Here is a 23,809-nt window from a genome sequence, read left to right as displayed (position 1 = left end):
GAAAATTGCAGCAAAAGACAGGGGCAAAGGAGCGCAAAGAAGGACACATTTGCAACAGCCGGGGTCGTGCTTTCGGAGCAATCGACAACGCATTACATCGGTTTCGCATCGATTGAGTGGTAATTTTTGTGCATAAAGGTAATGTATAGGAGGGTAAGTACAATGGGCCGGTAGTTTGAATGAGAGACAGAGAGAGAGAGAGAGAGAGAGAAAGAGAAGTAATTGAACAATGAGACAACAACATTGAAATAATAATTAAAGGCACCGTGTAGAGTTCGTGCAATTGCAGGAAGACTGCAATCGTTTTACCTCGTTATCTCTGGTACGTCCGCTTACAGTCGCTTAAGCAGCGCCTGGTGGGTAGGCAATCGCAAGCAACGCTTCAGCACAATGCGCCTCGTAGCGTTGCTGGTTAGTTGGGCAAGAGGTGCGTTTTGAGGGATTCGTTTTATCATTCCTTTTGGGTCCTCTTTCCACCAGATTGGATCTTAAATCTGCAACAAATTCTAAATATAGATAAATAGGAAAAAAAAGGACACTCGCTGAAGTCCCTCACTCTGGTACAGAGCCAGAAAAAAAGCAACAGAAAGACTGAACATTTAAATCCTTTGCACACTTGTTAGCGACTGCGAACGGAACCGAAAACGAGACATCCTGCTGGCTGGCACCCTGGTGGGCCATCGATGAGCCGCATCCTTGGGCGTATGTTTACCACAGTTCCACCAACTCCCACCCGGCGCAGAATGCAAAAAGGAATCTCAGCCCGTCACACAGCGGTTCCTCTGGCAACCGATCAACGCGAGATCGAAATTCCCTCTATCAACCGGTACCACCTCTACCCGCATAGTGCTGGCAGGGTGTCGCTGGTGTTGCAGGTAAGATGATTACCACACTCCCCCTATCACTCTTCCCTCGAAAGGGCCACTTGTCGGTTCGCAACTGCCCTGCTGTGTGTGCTGTGGCGTAAAACTCGGTTTCCAACGGGGCGTTGCCCAGGATACCCCGGATCAATCGGTGCGACAATCTCACGGGCGCTGCAATCGGCGCAACGATCGGCGGGCGGGCAAATGGGCACAATAATCACCGCCGGGGTGGGAATAACGAGCTCGGGTGGAGGAGGTTTGCGCCCCTTGCGCTCGCAGTCCGTGGGCCGTGTTGAGCCGGGCCTATTGCATTGCAATTAACCGAGATACGCCCCGGTGGTCTCGGAGCGGCGCCTGGGAGGGAAGCCAAAGGCTACACAACTACCAAGTGGCTAGCGGGCTGCGATGGCCTTTCTGGTGTGCTGGGGAAAATTGGAAAATTGCGGGAAAAAAGGTGTAGCCCTTTACGGGCGGATAGGGTGGAGAGATAACTCACGGTTACTCTTTAATTGCGTTTTGTGTTAATTGTGAGCTCATCAATGTCATCATTTCGCACTTAAAACGGATTACAGAAACGAATGTACTGAAAAAAAAACACACACACACATACATACAGTTACACATTGGAACACCTTTGAAGCACTCCTGATTTTATTGTATCAAATTATTGTATTGTAAATCAAATGAACACGAAATGACGGCCACGACTCACGCTACGCTAGATGACTTACAAAACAACGTCCCAGTAGATGGTGATGTCTAAAACGCAGGAAATTTAATATTAAATTCTATAAAACTGAGCTGGAAGGCCTATATGACAGGGACTGAAAGAAGCACATACTCTAAGCCGGGGAAGTACTACCTGCAATTTGGTCAAGGGAATGGGACAGATGTGCTTTGGACTAGTGGGGTAGTCTTGGAAGCGCACCCACGACTCCGAACCGAACTCCACCGCAAAATCCGAACCTCTAGTTCCGTCTGGCGATGTCCGGAGCCGTTCGGAATTGTCCGGAATCACCAGGAGTTGTTCGGAGTCGTCCGAAGTCGTCTAGAGTCCGCCGGATTTGACCAGAGTCTTAGTCATTCGGAATCGTCCAGAGTCGATCGGAGTTGCATTCGAAGTCGTCCAGAGTCGAACAGTGTCGAGCAGAATCGTAATCGGTCGAAGTGAACAGGACTGCAATGTGCTTGTGATTAGGAATTTCATTTCATTGTGTTTTTTTGTCTTTGACTTTGCGCGTGCACTTCGTATACAAGCCTTTGTTTCGAAGGCCGACTCCGGCCGCCTCTGGCCGACTCTAGACGGCTCCTACTCCAACCGATTACGGACGACTGCCACGACTCTGAACGGATCTGAACGGCTCCAAACGACTCCAAACGACCCCAGACAACTTCGACTCCCAACGACTCCGGACGACTTCCAACGATTCTGGACGACTCCCAACGACTGCCAACGATTCCGGACGACTCCAAACGATTCTGAACGACTCTGAACGACTCCCAACGACTCCGAACGACTCTAAACGGCTCCGGACGACTTTGGACGACTCCGACACCAAACGACTCTCAACGACTCCCAACGATTCCGGACGACTCCCAACGACTCCCAATGATTCCGAACGACTCCGAACGATTCCGAACGACTCTGACCGACTCCCAACGACTCCCAACAATTCCGGCCAAATTCACACGACTCCGGACGATTCCGGACGACTCCGAACGATTCCGAACGACTTTGAACGACTCCGACGACTCCGAACGACTCTAAACGGCTCCGGACGACTTTGGACGACTCCGACACCAAACGACTCTCAACGACTCCCAACGATTCCGGACGACTCCCAACGACTCCCAATGATTCCGAACGACTCCGAACGATTCCGAACGACTCTGACCGACTCCCAACGACTCCCAACAATTCCGGCCAAATTCACACGACTCCGGACGATTCCGGACGACTCCGAACGATTCCGAACGACTTTGAACGACTCCCAACGACTTCCAACGATTACGGCCAAATTCGCACGACTCCAGACGATTCCAGGCGATTCCGAACAAATCCGGATAAAGCAGGGCGGAACTACCACCTGAAGTCGACTCCGGATTTTACCAACTTTATCCATCACATCATCGGGGTCATATACTAATATCATCAGTATCATATCTAACATTAGCACCAGAGGACCTCAAGCAATGAATACTAGCAATTCTATCGCAAAGGCTTAAACTGCTTGGTAGTTGAGGTTTTACTTAATCGCTGTCTGATAAATTTTTTTACAAATTAAGGATTGATGACCAACGCAACGAAGACGAAACAGCGGAGGCCTTGTAAAAGTTGAGGGCGGCAAATCTTTGGTAAAAAGTTGGTAAAAAGTTACTACGGTTGTACTACTAGTCGAGCTGATGCCACAGACAGAAGGTGTTCGATAGTGAGCCTCGGTTTACCATGAGGCGCAGAGAAGCACACCGAGATTCATGGTTGGGAAGCTGCATACTGGTACCCAACATCTTGGAGAACCTACAAAGACTGCTAGAGTGAAAACTAATAGAAAAAGGACAGCACTGCATAGCTTCAGGCGCTTCGTTTATTTATAGAGATTTTGCTCAAGCGGCTTAGGCTACCGGTCTGGTAAAGTGAAAGTGGCAAGCCAAAGGTAGCTCTATCAGTATTATTATAAGCTTTTAAGCTATTTCGGTCCAAAAAGTTTGCCGACCACTGGTTCTGACGGGCATTGTTAACCATTTTCGGTATTGCCTCATCGGCATCCTGTATAAGCGCCAAAAGGTATGCAATATTATAGTTTATGACCATTTTTTATCTTATTTTGGCTTCGCACAGATTTCTACCATTTAATGTTCGCAAATTCAAAGAAATCGCATCCGTCATCATCACTATTCTCAACAAAAACACAACAAACGAGGAGAAACCTCCCGTACGTAATATGCATGCATAGATATTTATGTTACAAACTACAAAACGGTAAGTGGAGGTCTCATCAGATTGTTTGCGGCCCGAGAGGCCTGGGGGTGGCAGTTGAAGGCCGTTTCGATGGCGAACTACTGGAGCAGAGGTCCCGCTGCACTCAGTTGCAGTGCTCGGTCGGGTCGACGGAGCTGTTCCGCACCCAGCCGAACACGTAGTAGCCGCACATCGCGCCCAGCACCACCGCCAGACACAGCCAGCAGTTGTACGTCATCACGATCAGCATCAGCAGGTAGGAGACGCTCACCTGCAGCAGGTGCAGCAGCGTCTGGATGATGTGCACCCGGTTCAGCAGCGCTTGCCTGTGGGGAGAGGGGGTGGGATTGGGGAGAGGAGGAGAAAAGGAAGGCAAAGAAGCAGAAGGTGCAAATTAAAGCGAATTGTCGACCGTTTCCAGCGAAAAGGATAAAAGCCTAGCGAGTGTGTGTGTGTGTGTGTCGTTGCGTGACGTAAATGGGTGGTTTTGTGTGTTTCCAAAAAGGCAGAAACACCCCCCCCCCTTCTCGGCTCAAAGGATCAAAAGAAAGATGAAACACTTTCCGTCCCGAAATGTGCGCGCACAAACCAACCCACCCACCCCACACACACATACACAGGCAAACGGGGTGTGTCGGAGAGACCTTTCGGGAGAGCAGAAAAGGTTCACAAAGCTGTCGATGATGCCGATTCTCCACGCTCTTTTAGAAGGGGAAGCAACCCACACTCCTCCAAGCCTCCTCTGGGACCTCCGTTGCAGAGATGCAAAACGGCGATTCGCCTTTTGTTTACGACGCCCTCAAACCGGGGCCCCCGCCATCTTGGGACGCTGGAGTGTTTCGCTTTGATTGCAGGTTCTAAAAAGGATGCTTGGAGCACACACACACACATTGTGAACGTTTAAACGAGCGAACGGCGACCGATCGCCTCTCTCAGCCTCACAAAGTACAAACGGAGGCCGAGCTTCAAAGGTAAGTTCATTCCTTGTTTTTTGACGCTCCTTTTCGCTTTTTGTTCCTTTTCTGCTGCATTACAACGGCACCAACGGAGAGTGCTCGAAACGCTTTACGTGAGCGCGTGCGTGCGTGTGGCACACACACACACACCAGCAGAGTAGAAGGGGGAATCGAAATTAATAAATCGCTTTATTTGATCAATCGACGACCACTGGCAAGTGGCAAAGTGTGCGTGAATGGGCCGCAGCGACGGCCCTGACCCTCCGCACAACCCGGAAGTGCTGCGAAGCAGCAAGCAAGATGAAAGCGAAAATTCCGTTCGGGAAAGACGAGAGCAAAACAACAACAGCAACAAGAACAAAAGCGGAAGGAAAGGATTTCCCAACAACCCGCTCCACGTCGCTTCCGAATCGCTTTTTTTAATTTTGCACGGCACGTGTCCGTCCATCCGGCGCGCTCATAGCCAGCGCGCCAAGACATGGACCTAATGGAGATGGGCATTGAGTCAGATTCACGAATCACATCAAGCGAATCGGTGAATCGGGATCTCAACATTTGATATTTATGTTCCTTCAAATACTGGAATGTGCAGTGACTCATGAGTTATGAAAAATTGTAAAATAGTTTAAAAGTGAGGAACATCTCTGTATAGGGATGCCCAACGAGTTTTGACTGTGTCCATCTAAAAAATCTATCTCAAAATGATTTATAACTCTTTACATTGGAAAAAAAACATTGGAAAAAGAAAGTGTAGGGTTTCCTAATGTATTTTGGCTGTAACTATCTCAAAATCTAGAATCTTGATTCTTCAAGGATTCAGCAAATAAACTAATGATTCCTGGACCGAAGTGAAGAGTGAAAAAAGTTGAAACAAAAAGAACAGCTCCGTAATATCCCAAGAAGATCTTAACAACAGCACAGGAATAACTCATTAATTAGCATTCTAATTGGAACTGGGAATCTTTCAGAATGATCTTTGTAAAATATATTAAAAAAGAAGACTTGAAGTAGGAACGCGAAAAGCAGTGAGTCTTTGAAGGCACTCCAATGTCTGTTTGGCCTGGTCCTGTTATTGCATCTATGTTCCTTGAAGATTCATATTCATAATTGAGATCTTAGTGAATCTGCTGGGATTGGTAGATCTTTTCATGAATTCCTAATTCGAATCACTCTTCTGCGAAGATTCATGCATTGATTCCATGAATGTGTGTGCCTCCAAGAAGATCGTAACTGTGCCCTAGAGTGCCCTGGCGCAACAAACGACTCGTAGATGCGTCCCCGATCAAAGGCATCACCAACACCACACTTCTGCCTTATCGCTCGTGGCCGTGGTAACTTCAATACGACCCTCTCTCTCTCTCTCCAGCCGATTACTTACCGGAGCGTACGCTTATCGTTCACCTCGCCGCCGCGCTTGGACGCATCGGAAAAGTGCAGCAGCTCGCGGCCGTACTTGAGCCCCTCGTAGGCGAACGCTAGCAGAAAGAACCCGATGACGGCACCGACGAACGCACCGACCTCCGTTGTCGCCCAGCTGGGAAACAGGATCACCTCGCAGCTGCCCGCATGGAACTGGCAAAAGGATTGTCAAGCGTTACCATCTCGGGATGATTTCCAGCAGCGTCATTACACTGCCATACTTACAGACATCTGCATCGGGCAGGACATTTCCATGTCGTCCGGTCCGCCATGATTGTGGTCCATTGCGCTGCTTGCTTTGATAGATGGTACCGGGCTGCAATGTCCGAAACTTTATCACAACCACAACCGACACTAACGAACTCCCCAGATTGCAAACTTCTCGCGCAGAAGGACGCCTTCGCTGGGTGAGATTTTTCGCTGATGGCGAGCACAGGCACAACCCCGTACAGACGGATAGCAACGACTGGTGCGTGCCGAACCGCAACGACCCGGTGTCTTATAAAGCTTCAATACAGCGATACAAGAAGAAGAACAACTCCTCCAGAGCCCTTCACAAAGCCGCAATCGTTCGATTAGATGTCGTGCCCGGTGTGATACCACTGATACCAAAGGGGCAGCAGCCGAGAGACATCGATAAAGAAAGACGGTCATACCCATTCGAAGACGCTGAAGTGCTGATAAGAAAATACTGCGTTAACCGTCCAGCCAAAAGGTGTGCAGCCCGGACGCTGCTTATCAGCTGGCGGGGAGAGTTCCCCCACTCCCATCGCACACAAATCCATCCGGCCGCTCGGACCGATCTGATCCATCGGGAGAGCGGCAATTGGGAGTGGGAAAGGTTGCTACTGGAACAACGAAACCGGCGTGGGAAGAGACGGTGAATTGTTTTTGTCGCGTTACAGACGCCCTGTACTTCGTTCGCGCGATCCAAACCGCTCGGAGTCCATCGCAAGACAATCGACCGTGGGGTGCCCGCCGGACCGACCGGTAAAACACCGACGCGGCCGAAGATAACACGCATTGTGACCGGCTGCTTTCGACTGCCGTGGGATACACGGTAGAGGCGCGGGTGGAGCTTAGTGCCGTGTGCAAAAACCGAACCGAACCCGAAACACGAGCCTGGGGCGCCGCCTAGGTGCGAACAGGGCCGTGTGCAAAATGGGAAGAAAAAAAGGCCCGGGATCGCGCGGACTCGGACAACGCGCATTGCAACGCCATTGCGCGGGCAGTACTGGAAGTGGTCGGGTTTGTTGCCAACCGGAGCCGGCCGGTTGGAGCAAACAGAGGAAAGGGAGAGCAAAAGCATTCCAATTTTAAGATTGGTTCAATTTCGTTTAATTGCCAGATTAGTTCGCGATGACGTGCTTATGTTATAAGTGGAGGTTGAGAGATTGTGTGTGTGAGAGAGACGGACAAAGCACGAATCCCATGAATGACTTTTTAGAATGCTTCTGGAACTATTCCCGTAACAGTGTTACCGGTATCTTCATTTTCGTACTCAACCGCGTGTTTTTGGTTCCTCTTGTAAGCAACAGTTGCTCTTTTTATGGCAAGATAAAGATGTATGAAATAGATTGCATACATTTAGGCGTACTTTATCCAAGACTCAAACCAATTTTGGTCGTCACCTGCTCTAAATTAAGGACTCTTTATATAGATACAGATTAATGCGAAATATTAAAATATATACCTTATTTTATCGAGATAAAGTTCATAAAATTTTAACAAACTCAACAAAGACAATCGCATTTACAAGTAAACACACTATATAACAAATAATGTATTTTAGACCGATTTCAATTACTTTAGATCGCTTTCACTGCTTTCTGTTGGGAATTGTTTGAAGTTCACATTTTCTATATAAATAAGAATAATTTCTTCCAAGTATCCTCAGCACTGCTCGGGCAAAACTGTGAAGAGGTCAACTACAACCGTTTTCGTTATCTAATAGTATTTGTATGTAAAGGAAATTGTTTTTGTTTTCTGCCCTTAAAGGAGGGAACATTTCACAATTCACAAAACAAACGCTCTGAGCGTTCTTGTTCGCAACACATGGAAAAAAATCTGATTTAAATTTTACTGATTCCTTCCTTAGTTTCAAAATCCTCTTGTTTAATTTTTACTCTAGGTTATCTGTCTCAAAAATTTATCATAATTCATTCACACATCCAATCGTTATACCCAGGCTAACACATACTCGTTCTCAACTAGTCTAAAATCGCATTTGAAAAAGAAAAGATCAGTCCAGGTAGAGCGAGCTGTACACACACTTTCCTGCAAGAGAAGAATGAAAGAGTATGAGGATACACAAGCAACGTAAAGTATCTCCTGTTTGTCCACCAATTTAACTGCCATAATTCGTAACTCATAATACTGTAAAAAAAAATAAAGAAAATAAAAATAAACATATTAGAACCAATTGAACTCCAACCTTGGGGGTATCGCGTCCACAGCTTACCGGGATTGCGTCCACAGTTAAGAGATATCCTCAAAGTATACAATTTTGTTTTCAATGTTGCTGAACATAGGGATGACATTCTGGTTGGGCAATGGGTTGGCATTGCATAAAACTGAACCGAGCAAATTGTCGGCCAACACACTACCACTGGGGTGTAACGAATCGTGACATTGGAGGGAAAAAAGTTTAAACCATTAGTTTGTTGATTGTTGTTTGTTCTAAACGCCCGCAACAGCATCGACACGACAGAGAGTATCTGAGCTAAACACATCTACAACTACGCAATAGCTACACACACACACACACACATACACACACATACAAAACTACTACAAACCAGTTCACCATTTGATCTTCCAGACACTGCCTCAAGCGGGGGTTTTTTCTCAATATTTTGCATGCAACCCACGGTGTCACAACGCCAACGCCGTGCGGACGGATTACCTTTTTACACAGAATTTATTTTTTAAACAGATACACAATTGTTGGTTTTGCTTGTTTGTTTTGTAGCAACAATCCCAAAGTACACGAGACCACACACACACGCACGCACACATACACGCGCACACCCACACACACACATACACGATCATACGTTTTGCTGCATTTTCCTCCCTCACATCGTTCTTAAATCGCCGTTGCATCGTATACGCATTTATTGTTTAGTACAGTCTGTTCCAAAGTTACGTGGTTTCATTAATTTTGACAGCTCATGTGTCACAAAAATCAGTGTACAATTAGAGAATACATTTTTGCTGAAAAACAAGTCAAATTATGCACGAATCGTGTGAAAATAATAAATTGTATAAAAGTACTAATAAATTTAAATCAAAAATCAAATGTATTTTGGCAGACAGGAATTCAAATTCAAGGAACGCGGATGCCTCGGGAACAGACTGTATTAGGTTTATCTGTTTGCTGCTTAGAATCAATTCAACCTTCCACCTGCCTCCCTTCCCCATTGAGAGAGTGTGCACACTTTAGACCAGGCGATCACCCGGGGGTCGGTGTGGTAGGGTAGTTGCTTAGTTTTAAAATTTTAAAAGTATTTTGCTGCGACTAAGGAAAATATAGAAAATGAAATACATCTTATTCTTTTTGCTATCTCTTAGTACTGCCAAAGAAACCGATCTAAGCTACTAGTGACAATGGATGTCAAACCGGTCCACACTTAACCTTCTATTGTCGTATTTTTGTAGTTGTTTTTTTTTGTTTTTGTTGGGACAGAGATCAACAATGTGGAGCACCCAATGTTGTTTGTCTTGCTCGCTCCGCAGTTCATCCGGCTGTCTCTCCTGTATGCAGCAGTGTGTATCTTCTGGTTGGTGCGCGAAGAAGGGGCTAAGCTTTGTGAAGATTACATTATTTGTGCTATGACAATCTTGTTTTTTTTTTTTTTGTTTGGGCACCCTTCCTCTTCCCCTCTCTCTCTCATCGAGGTAAGCCAGTGGGACACATTGATGAAGCGCAATTGATCGTACGGTTGTAAAGTATAACATTTTACCTAACACATATGCAAAACGTGTATTAGCAAAACACCCTGTAGTTCCTGCCTTGACATGCAGCCCGGCCCGTTTTACTAACCATAGAGCCGTTAGCTTTTAGTTTGAAACCAAAAACCGTTCCGCTTTCGTGCACAAACCCTAACTAAAACAGCAACAACATTTGATATATAAAACTCTTCTCAATCTAACGTTCAATAAATGCACCTTAACAGTGGCTTAGTAATAAGCAATATAAAAAGGAAACACTAACTAAGCAATAGGCAATCTGAATAAGCCCCGCAAAAGGGTCCCCCGCCGCCGCACACAACTCACACTGCAATAACATCATACCGGTGTGTGTATGTGTTTGTGTGTAGATAGCAAAAGCTCGTTCGCGTTAATTGTTTTCATTGTTACATTTTCCTTTTGTTTCGTTTGTTTACTGACCCCTACTAACCACCGCTAACTGCAGTAGTTCTGTATTCGTTGCTGCAAACTACAAACAAAACCGCATCGAAGGGGGCTGCTGGCTGCCCGCGGCATGCTGTTCATGGTCCTCCTCTCCTCTGGCGGCATTGACTAGCGCGCGCACAATAAACTTATGTCGTTTCTATTAAAGTGTTTCAATGTGCTATATAAATCAATGTATGCGTATGCGTGTGGTTTAGCATGCGAACGTTATAGAATTTCTAATATATCTGGTCTGCTTACTGTAGGCTCGCGTTCAAGGTTTGCGTAGTGCTTGTTTTGTAGGGCCGGTTTTCCTTTGTAGCGTCTGTGTAATCTGTGGGAGGGAGGGGAGGGGGGGGGGACTCGGATCTATCATCGTCCATTTTTAAGGGTAGTATAGTGTTGCTGCTTTTTTTAAGCCGCGAAACAGCTGTTTGGGGTTCGTTGCTTATACTCCTTTCTTTATCGCTTTCTCTCTCGCTTGCTCTTCCGATAGCCTGTCAATTCTTTGGACGATACATAACTTATTCCATTTTATGCATCTCTTATGCACCCACACGCGCACACGCCTTTTTGTTTTAATTTTTGTAAGAGAGTGAGAGAGAGGGCTATGGAAAATTTTACTTTTGCTCCATCCCTTTCTTATAATAGAATTCTTTGCTGTTGTTTCCCTTTTTTTGTTGTTGCTGGTGCCGGCCATAACTAAATCTAATATTGTTTAGCTCGCTAAACGGAGAGATCAGTTCACGATATCTCTTTCCCTTCCCCTCCTCCCTCCGCACCTTTGCGTGTGTGTGTGTGCGTGTGTATGAATGTGTGCATGTGCATCTTCAGAAGATTGTTCACTTAACAGTAGGGGGAAACACCATTGCACAAGGGACCTCCGCACGGGGAAGCGGGGGGCTAGAGGTACACACACACACACACACATGTATAAAGCAACCCGAAACATGCCGCTGCATCAACGGGTACACACACACACACAAATACACGCAGCAGGGGAATCTCGCCAAATCGTTTACGCTATGTGTATGTATGGGTGTATGTGTGTGTGTGTATTTTCTTCTTATTATTCTTATGCTACTTCTTTGCTATTACTATTTCTACTTTCTCTCTTTCTCTCCTAATATTCGTTGTTTTTTCTCTGCGTATGCGCGTGTGTGTATGTGTATCTTTTTGTAATACATACTACTTTGCTCTCCGTCAGTAAAGTTGCATCTACTAACTATGCCCTAGCACTTCCGTGCACAGTGACGTTACACGCACAACGGCGCCGGATGGACTATGTCGGTATATAATTTGCACATTTCGATTGGACCATTGCAGTTGCTTGCCACGCGTTCGTTCACCTCCTCCATTGCAGCATGCTGGGGGTTGTTCGGATTCGGGTTTTTAAATGCCTTTGCTTCACTCCACCAACTTACACACACACACACACACATCATAGTATTCTAGTTTTGACAACAAGGTTAGTTTGTATGAGAAACATGTGCACTCAATTCCATTCCTTTTTTCCTCTTGTTTCGTATAATTTTTTTTTATAAATTTCAAATTTGTTTAGCTTTTCTCATTAAACCTCCTCCAGTATGTATGTGTGTTGGTGTGGGTATTGGGTGTATCCGGCGGTACCGATATTCCGAATACGGGGCGCGCCGGAACGTAAATAGACAAGTGTAAATAAGAATCAAAGCAATCATCCTATCCCCAAATTTGCCACATACGTTTTTTCTCCACCCTCCTGTGGTTCATCTATCAATAACGGTTGACGTTCTACATTTCGTTGCCTCTAGTTTTGTGTTTGTTTGTTTTTTGTTTAAAATTTTGGTGAAACCGATCATTTCTGTGGGCATCTCCTCCAGTCGATTATTGAAACGGGTCGCTCGACCTTGCACTAACGCCCCTCCCTTCTCTACTGTACATTCCTACGATTCCTGTGTTGTTAGTGTGTTGAATAGTATTTTTTTTTTTAAACTTTAATCTACTTGCAGCACACCTCTGTGCAGAACAATCATATACTGAATGCATCATAATATTGGCTTGATTTCCTGTTTTTTTTCTTGCTAGGTGTTATTGTATTTAAGTTTTCTTGTTTCTCGTTGAAGAATTTATGTACATACACACACACCTAGTATGTCGCAGCGCTCTGACGTCTGGCACTGCCCTCTTACTCCCCCGCACATTGTTTTGCACTTTATAATTGCATAGCATTAGGCGTACTGTATGCGTAAGGTTGCATCGGGGGAACACATGAAAAACATACACGGACACCCACAAATACATAATAAACGTACGCGTAAACATCATTTAGTAGGTAGCAAGGATCGCATAACCTTAGCAGTGGTATTACTAGTATTATAAACGGGAAGTTCGTTTCGTAACGGCTAGACATTATTGACTCCCTTGAACTCTCCTAAACTACACCTATACTATACGTATAATTGCGCACACGCACGCACGCACATACATACACACAAACACGCGCAAAATACAAGAGCCATACATTGGTTAGCATTAAAATTCGTAGTCTTCGTCTTGCCGGAAGTGTCACCGTGTTGGAATAGATTCTGCAAACATCCGATGATCGTGTTCCTCTCTACCCGGCCACCGTGCTGGAGTTGAGAAGCTCGAAATGTTGTAGAACAGGTTTGGATGGTTTGTCTCACCAAAAAAAAAGGCATCCGAAAGCATTTTGTATGGCACAGTATTTGAAGCTTTTAGAGTTTTCAATTTCAGCTCGAGCACATGTTGGATTGAAGAAATTTCAATAGAAACGCTGTCACTTTGGCCTTTTTTTATCGAAGCTTGTCATATTTTATAGGCACACGTAAAACAAGCTTACGTTTAGCAATTACTTTTGGATTTAAAAAGAAACGTTACAAAAATTCAAAACAGCTATGGCAATGGACGCACAGTAAAACGGAACAAATCAATTTGAAACAGGAAAAAACATTGCACAAAGCTAATACTGACTGTGGCTGTGACTGCTCCTGACAAGAAGGCGAAAGGTTTCGAAATGCGCTAGCACGACTGGGAACTGCTTGCACGGGATTACTTGAAACATTGCACCACTCCTTGGGCAGCAAGAACGTACATAAAAAGGCTGATTCGACGTAAGAAGTTCGTATCGCCGGTTCGAGCAGAACAGGTTGGCGCGCCGGACAGGGAAGCCACGATTAACGTACGCGCGCGCATCTATCCTGCACGGAGATGAAGCCGGAAAGCATAGAGCTGACGTGTGTGTTTGGCTGCAAGCTGTGTGAGTGCGTGTGTTTGTTTTACGGACCAAAAATTCCCACCCCATCTATCCTAACAGACATAGCACTACTACATATAGTGTAAATCGTAACACGCTGCTCCTTAAGCTACAGGTGTGTTGGCTTAAATGTACAAGCAAGCCACATCATGTGCCGCGCCGGGTTCGTCGCTTACACAGGCGGCCTACTACACTCCTTCTTTGCATCCCGGTGAGCACCCCCAACCCAGAGACACCTACATTCCCGTGTCCACCGTGTCGTCAAACTTGCTTTAGCCGAAGTAGTAGCCGGATGGTCCAGAGATTCAGGGTCCAGAGTGGTCCAGCGGTCTCGAGCATCAACACACACCCCGGGAGGGAGGTACGTGTGGCGCGTTTACTATATCTCGACTGTACTACGATTGCGGCATCGTGCATCGGTTGGCCAGCGCTGGCTTTAGTGGTACTGCGATGAAAACATGCCAATGTTCTCGAGCTCGAAATCGGGCACCTGACCGTAGTTTGTCTGACCGTAGCTGCAGGGGTGTGGTTCACGTGGGTTATACACCATTTTGGTTGGCACGTGTGCCATACAACGTTCCGCATATCATATTGTCGTGTTGTGTTTGTAGTTGTTCGTGTTGTTCGAGTGTTGGTTTGTTGGTTTGGGGGGAGTGGGGAGATCGGCCACAAATCGGTCGGTTTGAGTTTTGGTTGTTGTTTTGTCATACAAGACACACATAAGAGAGAAAAAAGAGGAAAGATACAAAATAATCACATTAAAACATAATATCTCCATCAGACAATGTAGCGGTGGGTGTGGGTGGGATTGTGTGTTAAAGAGAGCAAGAGCGTGCCGAAACGAAAGAAAATGGTAATGGAGGTGACCCGAGCAAGGGTAGGAGCAGAGAGACTAAATCAAAACAAGGACATGAAAACGTAACGGGGATTGACGGCGCCCGAACAACGCAGGAGACGAACCCGCTCCTGGCGCATCAGAGCCTAACTAAAGGGAAGGTAGCAACTGAATACTTACAAACTGTGCTTACGCGTTGATTGTGTGGGGGTGTGTGTGTTAGTACGAGCGGCTGTGTTAGTGAGAACAGTTGTACGTGTATGAGCGTGTGTTATTTTGTGTTTGTTTACCGTACACATTCTACAAGGATAGACAAATACTTCTCTGCCCGCAAAGGTTACACTACACCGACGCTCACATACGTTCACCGGCAGCGTAGCCGCTTTCGGTAGAAAGCAAAGGAAGCTAGCGTGTGCTACTACTAAAACGTTCGTTTTGTGCGTGTGAGTGTGTGTGTTATCGGCTACTTTAAAATTCTCTCCCCACACATGCTTGTTTGTGTATATTTGCATTATCTACTCGAGGGCCGCTTAATTGATACCTCGAAAACACGAAATCAAGGATCCAGGATCCATATTAGCTCTACACTATCTCTCTCTTAAAACTATTGCACCTAGTGTGTCGCTTTGCTTGCAAGTTTTTTTGAACATATCTGTTCAAACGTGTGCGCACAAACTAACCAACACATGAATCATTTACTATAGTTTTGTTTTGTTTAAAAGGTACACTTCATACCGTATTTGTGTGTGTGTGTGTGTGTGTGTGTGTGTGTGTGTGTGTGTGTGTGTGTGTGCGCGTGTGTGTGCGTGTGTTTATGATGAATGGGGTTGTTTGTTGCTTCTGCTTTGTCAGAGTGCAGTGTGTGGCGTGTACTGGCGCGCACGTGTGATGGGACACTTATGGTTAAATTCGAATAACAGTCATGTGCAAACTTCTGCCACAATAAGGTACGTTGAAGGACGAAAGCTCTCACATCTGTGTTTGATATAAACATCACAATTAGGTTTTTGTTCTTTTTTTCTTCTTCTTCTTCATCATCATCATCTTCCTATCATATGCCTCCTCTAACTCCCTCCGGGATGCGGGACACATATTATATACGGCTAGCACAGTTAGGGAGACGACGCCGTCGGGGGTGTGTTGTGATGGGGGGTAAGGCGTATGGTTTAGAGTAAGGTATGGATGTCTTCTTCTTCCTCTTCTTCTTTGTTTTATCTTCCCATTTTGTGTTGCTTCCTGTCTTGGTTTACAGCCCAACCGACAGTATAGGCGCAACAGACCTTTGATACATTTAAAACATACAGTGTTTTTGTGTGTGAGTGTGTGTTGCTATGTGCTACAAGCCCCTTGGGAAGAACGGTTGCACAAACTCGCCCCCCTACAGACACAATTTACAGATAGTAGAAGTATGTGTGAACCTATAAGTGGTGCATCACCGACTAGCTAATGGTAGTAGTTCGTAGTAGTAGTAATAGTGGTATCTTACATGACAACTTTTTTTTGTTATTTCCCTTCAGAACCAGCGTTGGACAAACGATTTCCCCTTGTTCGGTTGAAATGTTTGCTTTGTGCATATGTCAGTGTGGATTGTGTGTATGACTAGAATACTCTTCTGAGCGTCCGCGCCTTCGCCTGCACATGTGGTGCGGGCGGGTGGGGCGGTGGGACTATCATAAATTCGGTTTGCCTATAGACTAAGAGTAACGAAGAGAGCGAGAAAAAAGAACAACAACAACAACAACATCCATCAACAGCAACGCAATACTAGCACTATCTTCCGCTAACGCTGTAACGCTGTAACGCGTTACAGCACGAGTTACCCTATAACGCTAATACAGAGTAGTTCCCCCCGGGCAAGGAGTGGAGCAAGTTATGGTTAGGCTATGTCTTTGTATCTTGCTTGTTTGCTAAAAACACCTGGAGCGCACCTCGAAAGAGCATTGACAGTTAGGACGACAGGCACAGAGCTGCTGCCGCTTACTACTTTGATACTGGATACTGATCGTCTATATGTTAGCCGATTTTCACGGGTTTTTTCATGTACAAGCGCAGTTGAGTGAGGACCTAGTTCTATCACTGACCCCTCCGGCACACACTTTTTCACCGGCGACCCATTATTCATTAGACTATGTTAGTAACATTGTGAGCCCGATGGGCGTTGCAGGGCGGAGTTTACAACACGTAGGTGAAACACAGCAACGATCCAACGATACAACAATAGGGGCTTGCATCCGCCAACTCTTCTGGAAACTGCTCCATAGGAGCTTTGCGAGCTCCTCCAGAGCTCCCGCAAGGTTAGCGGAGTCCCTAACCAATCAATCGGACAATCAATCTAGAGCAACGGCACTGTCCCCTCCCTGTGCCTGTGTGTATGTGTGTGTGCGTGTGTGCGTTGCTTAAGTTCTGCGCTCCTCGTTCCATCCCGCAGTGTGCTCTCCACAAATCCCAGCGCACGTTCATCATGACGTCACCCATTAGGCTATGTTCGGCACGGGGCAAAACAAAAGAAACCGGCGCGCGCTCGGGGCAAAACCGACGTGGAATTTATTTCGAAACAAACTTAACTCGAGTAAGCAGGGTTAACGTGCAACAGTTTCCGCGCCTTCCAAGCGACCAAAAGCAAAGACGAGGCCTCCGAAGTCCGAGGACCTAACCTAACACACCTCGCTCTCTCTCTCTCTCATTCGCGCACTCGCGGAAGCTTCTTCCCGTGCTCCGCAGTCGAAACGGTTCGTTAGAGAGAAATACCGAGATACCGAGAAGGAGGTAGGCGAACGATTGGGGGGGTTGAGGAGGGTGTAAACGTGTGCGTGTGACCGAGAGAAGGAGAGAGAGAAAGAATGAAGGGGCAAACTTGCACATCACAAAGCGCACGGAGGACGAGAGAGACGCAGCTATCGTTCTTTCATCCCGCCCGTACCGCACACACAGCCTCCTTACGATCTCATCCGTCCCCTACGAACACCGACCCACCATCCATCCCCCCCCCCCCACGATTCGTTTCGTTCCCGCTCATGACCAGCTGGTGTTGTTGTTCAAATCGAGCCAGCTGCTGAGATCCTCCAAACCGGACAACTGCTGCTCCACCGCGGTCGAGGCGGACGAGAGCGAGGTCGTGCGGGAGGATGCACAGGAGATACCGTCACCTCCACTGTCCACTCTTCGGCTACTACTGCTGCTGCTGATGGTGGTGGTGATGGAGGCCGCCACCGTACTGTCTGTATGACCCGCGGACAGTTGAGGCAGTTGAACGTTCGGTCCTTTCGGCTGGTGCTCTACTGGCAGATTCGGTCGCTCGCTGCTGTTCCCGCTGTCTGCGAAGGGTCGGCCGGTAAAGGAGAAGGCGCCCGGCATGGACGGTAGCGACCGTAGCTCGGCAGTGCCATCGTGGCCGCCACACTCACTGAGCGACGTCGTCGCGTCGTCAAACTGCTGCTGTGGCAGATGCGCATGGTTCTGACTGCCCGGTGCAGGACTGTGGTGGTTCGAAATATGATTGTGAAGATGGTGCTGGTGCTGGTGCTGCTGCTCCATCAGCCCTTGGTGCTGCTGGTAGTGGCTGCCGCCGGCGGTGGTGGTGGTGCTGTTGCTACAGTTGCTGCTCGTCGACAGCACGCTCAGGGCGGGCGGGGGCCGCACCAAACCGGACAGTGTCGCCCCGGTCCCGGCCGCCAGCACGGACTGCGCGAAGCCGTCCGACTGCACGTACGGCTCGAAGCTCGACACGTACCGGTGCTGCAGGACGCAGGACGCCGAGGCGTTGCTCGCTCGTCCACTCACCGAATATCTGCGCTCACAAGGCATTCGCGCCACAAGGGTGGTGGTGGTAATGGTGGGTGTTTTTGGTGTGGGTGCGCAGTGTGGAGGTGTGTGGGGCAAATTGCACGCCCGACAGACACACGCACACGTAGTGATTTTGTTTGCATTGGGTGGTGAATGAGACACACCGTTGCGCGTCGTTGCGAGTGAGAAATATGAGGAAAGGAACGAGAAACGAGAAAATTAATGGAACTTTCGTGCGCAACTGGTTATCCCCCCCCCCCCCCCCGCCATGATCACATGATACACAAGACCCACACACACACACACACTTAAATTGAACAAAAACGCGCCAAGAAGCGTTATGCCTATTTTTTTGGGGAAGGGGAGATGATTTTGGCGCTCAAATAGGTTTAATGAAGGTATGAGCGATGGCACAAAACACGTGAAGGAAAGGAACATTTTAATTGCATTTTTCTGTTGCACTCACTGTCCTGCCAATTGTAGTGGGTATTTGTGTGTGTGTGTGGATGTATGAAAGACAGATAGAACGAGATAGTGAGTAAGATAGCCAGTGTGAGACATAGCGCAAAGGGTGCCAGAGAGCAGAACCGCCGCGTTTGAAAATGGTGGTATGGATTGGACGTAAAACACAAAAAACCGCGACACCACACCACACACACACACACACACACGAAGCAAAGCACCACACACACAGACAAGCGGAGCCGTTGCTTTCCTCTTCCCACTCTTCCGGGTGTTTTCCAGTCACAGTGAAAACCGAGCGAGCAAGATGAGTGTTTGCAGGTAAACAGTAAGAAACGAGGCGAGGGACATAAACACACACAATTAACATCTTGTACCCGGCGCCTTTTCACCAAAGGGGTTTTTTTTTGTACATGAATGTGAATGTGATCATGCACGCCCCCCCCCCCCCCTTCCAGGAGGACATAAGGACAACGCGTGAAAAGCGAGACGCTACACAGCACTCATGGACCCTTCCCTCTTAATGTGCTTTCCATAGTTTGCGGTTCGAATAGCGCCCGCCAGAGGTGTCGAACCTTTCTGGAGCTTATGTGACGTAATATACGCTTCTTTAAAATTAACTGAGAGAGTACAACAGGTCTGGTAGTCATGAAAAAGCGTTTCTTCGCTTGTGTTTTGCGGGGAACACCTAAGCACAGAACTGAAAAGCCCAGTACCACGCACAGTAGCACATGGTATGTTTTTTGTCCTGCATTTTGCACGTTAACGCACACATACATACACACACACACAAGTTACTAATTGTTGCGGCGTTCCTATCGAACGGTCTAAGAGATTTTGTCGCTGCTGCTGCTACTACAAAGCGGTTCGGCTTGCGCCGCAGTTCTAGAGGTTTTGTAAAACACGACCAATATAAATGCTTATTATATCAAGAGGCACGCTCTCCTCACAACCGCTCGTTGTTTTTTCTTTGTTCTTCTTCTTTTGTTTCCTACACTTGCAAAGCTTCCCGAGGTGTCCAATTTACTACTTATATAAGACATATATATATAGAAGTTTTTTTTTCTGTTCTACCATTAGCTAAGTTTTACAGACAGTGTGCTGCTTGTGTCCTTCCGTGGGTTGTAAACAACTCATGCATATAATTTGCTGAGGGTCCCTGTGTAGGTAACCCGATTCATTAGGCGTCTGGGGCTAAACACACAGTCACACATCCACACTTCAGTGTTCAGATATAGGTATATATATATAATAATAATTGTTTCATTTATATCAAGCTCTTAAGAAATCAGATGCGTTGCACTGGTTTGTATGTTTGTTTTCTTTATCGACAAGTATCAACTGTTATTGAAACCGGTTGTATTTAGGCTATCATGTGCGCTATTCTTTTGCTCCATTTACTTGAGCACTTCACTCTTTCCCCTCTTTGGTTCGTTCCGGATTGGATCCAATCTACACATCCACACACACACAGTATTGTTTGCAACAGGACATTGTTTAGTACACATATTTGGGAACCAATGAAATCGCATCAATATTGGGTTTTAAGTGTTTTCTTCGCAAATCACCGTTCCATTTGGTTTGGTGATGGCCCGAATGTTACGCACAGACGACAGACGAATCATTTATGCATTTCCCTTTAGTACGTTTGGCTCTTTGGTATTTATGAGTTTTTTTTAAAAACGTTCCTTTCGTTACATAATTTGCTGTGATTTGCGCTGTTAAATACACACTAATTTCCCCTCTCTTGGTGAAGGATAGAGAACCCTAGGAACCTACCAGCGCAAAAGCGGTCAAGTCAATTTTAACTATTTTCTTCTTCTACTTCTTCTTCCTCAGCTGAATTATGGATGACTTCTACTTGCTCCTGCGCTTTTGGCAGTACATCACAATTTAATTGAAAATCGTTTTTAAAAATCGTGCCGCAGCGCGCCCTGCGCAAACACCTTTCATATCCGCATCCGCGTCAACACAAACCGGACGCAGCACACGTGGTGGCGACGGGGTTGGACGTGGAAGACAGGATGCGGTGTGCGCAAGACGGCAGGCAACGATCGTGCAAGGATATACTTTTCGGTCCCACTTTCTGTTGCTTTCTTGTCGGCTAGAAAGGGGCGTCGCGCGCTGGAGCGCCTCCGGCCGGCCAGCCACCCACCGTTTCTCCCACTGTTTCTTACGGTCCGCGCGCGCATCCCGGTGCAGTAGTAGTAGTAGTAGTAGTAGTATTAGTTGTTTGCGTTAGTGTTAATTGGGGAGCGCTTAGCATAAATTTAATGACTAAAGGTGCATAATCGTACTGTTCTGATAGCTGTAAATGGAAAGCAACACGAAAGAAATGGTTTGGTTTTTGTTAGCGGTGCCTTGATGGGTGCGGGCCAAATTATCGTACGCAATGCACACAGGCACAAACATAGACACAAACACAACATGGAGGGTACGTGTTAATATTACACCAACCAATACCAATACATGTACTACAACCAGCCACACAACAATGATTCAACTACCGCCGTTTAAACAAAAAAGGCCTACAACAAATCTCGCATAATAATGTATAAGGATGATCACATCAAACCGCAGCGAAACATTCTATTAGATTATTGGTTTTACTATTTTTCTTCTCTTTATGAAGAAATAAATAAAAATGTGTTTTTTTATAAATTATTTTCAACTAAGTAGAGGCCAAGACAAGAATTTCAAGCATATTTATTTAAAAAAAAAGTTTTTTTAAGTGTTTTTTTTAAGAATTAACTCTCAAATTCTTCGCTTATGAGACCAAAACAATAAAATCACACGTTTTACTAATAGACTGCACAGTTCGTTCGATTTGAATTAAACCAAATTTTCGGGACGACGATACTAATACTAATAAGATTTGACTACACTGTCTCAGATTAGATTACGGCTTTTTGCGATAGTAGCATGAGATAACATTATGCACATTTTTGTTATTTCATTGTTTTACAATTTTTATACAAACTTTCGCAAAAAGCTGTCGTCTAGGAACAGTGTTCAAATGGAAGTATTTAAAAACTTAGAGGAAAATATATTTAAAAAAAATGTTTAAAACTTGGATATAATGTAAAGAATAAAGGTTTTTTGCTTGTTTGAATGGTACAGATTATAAAACAACATTTAGAGTCAAAAATGTTTTCATAAGCATTAGATGCAGTGATAATGCAGCAGTTGAGAAAGCTTCGTAATTATGTTTGTTAACGGTGCTGCACCAATGAATGAGAAAAGAACATTGTATCAGTACATTGATACTAGCAAACAACAAAAACCAGTCTGCTCCAGTCCGTTTCGTCAAATCGACGAGTCAAAAAAGACAACAAAATATAGTAATATAATAGCACAAAGAAATCGTGTTAAAAGCGCGTGCTACAGGAGCGTGCATCATGCCAGGCAGAATATGTCTATCTACAATCTATACACAGTGTAATGAGAGGTAGGGAGAACAGCAATGGGGAGGAGGGGTTGAGCAAGCACAGAAACTTAGTAATAATACCAATGATATGCTCTCATGCTGAAATGAAAGATGAAACGATAAAACTGATAAATCATAAGGGGATAGGGAAATCATTGCGAAAGAGGAGAAAATGGGGAGAAGTTTTTTTTTCTAATGGCAACATAAAAACTACAGTTTGAGATGCTAAACTAAAAAATCAGCTAGCTAGCCGACCCGCAAACCATCCTTTTCTCTCTCGCTCAAACAAACATGCACTATTTAGCATCCATTCGATTTGTTCATGCTTTCCTATCCCTACTGTCTCCTTTTCTCTCCCTTTTCTTCTCTTTCGCAGGTGAATCTACGCATGCAGAAAGCGAATCAAGGTAAAAAAAGATGAAAATGAAGATCAAAAATGACGTGCCCGTGGAGGAAAGGCGGAATATGCGTTTCGCTCCCTCCATCTGCGCCTCCTGCCCGGAGCAGTACTTACCCGGTCGAGGGCGTATCGCGGGACGCATCCGGCGACTGGATGTTGTAGGACGGGGTGTTCGGGAAGCTGTTCATCTGGTTGTTGGTCGGGCCGGGCATCAGTACCGCCCGCACCTCGGACGCGATGTAGTTTTTGTTGCGCGGCGGCCCGGCCGGCGTCGTGTACCGGTCGAACGCTTCGTGCTTCGGCTTGTTCGGGTACAGGTAGAAGAGATCGTCAAAGTCGCGGATGCGGTCGGACAGCGACCGGGTGGAGAAGTCTTTGGCCGTGAACGGCTGAATGTGCAGTATCTGGGGCTGCCCATCGTTGCCCTCGTTCACCCAGGCGATGGTAATGCCACCTGAAATTGGTGCAACAGCACACAAAAAGGTTGCAGATGCGATTCCAAACAGCCCCAAACGGTTGCTGTGCGGTGCGCCGCGCGCCCACTTACCGAGCTCGCTGTCGGAGAAGCGCAACAGAAAGGTACCGCGCGGGCACTTGAGCAGATAGTCCTCGGCCTTGGACTTGTGTATGAAGCCGATAATGCTGCCGTCCATCCACGGGCCGCGCAGATGCTCGCGCGTCACCTTCATCGCCGCGTAGAACCAGTCCCAGAACGTGAACGAGCGGTCCGGGATCGGCTCCTTGCAGAACTGCGACCACATGATGGTCAGATCGTTCGGCACCGGGAACGGCAGGTTCGTTTTGAACGCCTTCTCGCACAGGAAGTGCATATTCTCGGCCGTGAGCGACCGTCCGGTCGACGCGCGGAACTTCATGTTGAGCGCCTCGGCCAGCTGGTTCCAGATCACCTTGTCCGGCACCTGGAACGGAATCCGGTTGATGTCCGCGAACGCATTGTCCCAGGTGATGGTGGCCCACGACTGTGGCTCCTGGTTGCCGTGCACGATCACGACCACGGGCAGGGAAATGGTCCATACCTGCAAATCGTGGGGGGGAG

At 46.5% G+C, this 23,809-nt stretch overlaps 2 protein-coding genes across 10 annotated transcripts in view; both read right to left on the bottom strand.

Moving 5' to 3' along the window:
* Positions 1 to 3,801: 3,801 nt before the first annotated feature.
* Positions 3,802 to 7,260, bottom strand: LOC121597817 (high affinity copper uptake protein 1). Its single transcript, XM_041923981.1, has 3 exons — positions 6,423 to 7,260; positions 6,157 to 6,350; positions 3,802 to 4,148 (listed from the first exon to the last, which is right to left on the bottom strand). Exons 1-3 carry the CDS (start codon positions 6,480 to 6,482, stop codon positions 3,947 to 3,949), a joined length of 456 nt encoding a protein of 151 aa, XP_041779915.1. The 5' UTR covers positions 6,483 to 7,260; the 3' UTR covers positions 3,802 to 3,946.
* A 747-nt stretch (positions 7,261 to 8,007) lies between these two features.
* Positions 8,008 to 23,809, bottom strand: part of LOC121597780 (signal transducer and transcription activator) — a 40,444-nt gene continuing 24,642 nt past the window's right edge. For 5 of the 9 annotated variants that reach the window (XM_041923917.1, XM_041923898.1, XM_041923926.1 and 2 more), the window contains 3 exons: positions 23,300 to 23,789; positions 22,867 to 23,206; positions 9,877 to 18,467 (listed from right to left, as the gene is read on the bottom strand). In XM_041923917.1, coding sequence (XP_041779851.1) covers positions 17,693 to 18,467; positions 22,867 to 23,206; positions 23,300 to 23,789 — 1,605 coding nt within the window. In that variant the 3' untranslated portion in view covers positions 9,877 to 17,692. Of the gene's footprint in view, positions 8,574 to 8,658; positions 8,806 to 9,876; positions 18,468 to 18,717; positions 21,234 to 21,263; positions 22,452 to 22,866; positions 23,207 to 23,299; positions 23,790 to 23,809 lie in introns of those variants that run through there. The other 4 variants (XM_041923943.1, XM_041923953.1, XM_041923961.1 and 1 more) reach the window with 4 other exon arrangements.

The sequence above is a fragment of the Anopheles merus genome, chromosome X (assembly GCF_017562075.2).
Source record: "Anopheles merus strain MAF chromosome X, AmerM5.1, whole genome shotgun sequence".
NCBI lineage: Eukaryota > Metazoa > Arthropoda > Insecta > Diptera > Culicidae > Anopheles > Anopheles merus.
The sequence above is the reverse complement of the archived record's forward strand: the minus strand, read 5'-3'. Positions and strand labels throughout refer to the sequence as shown.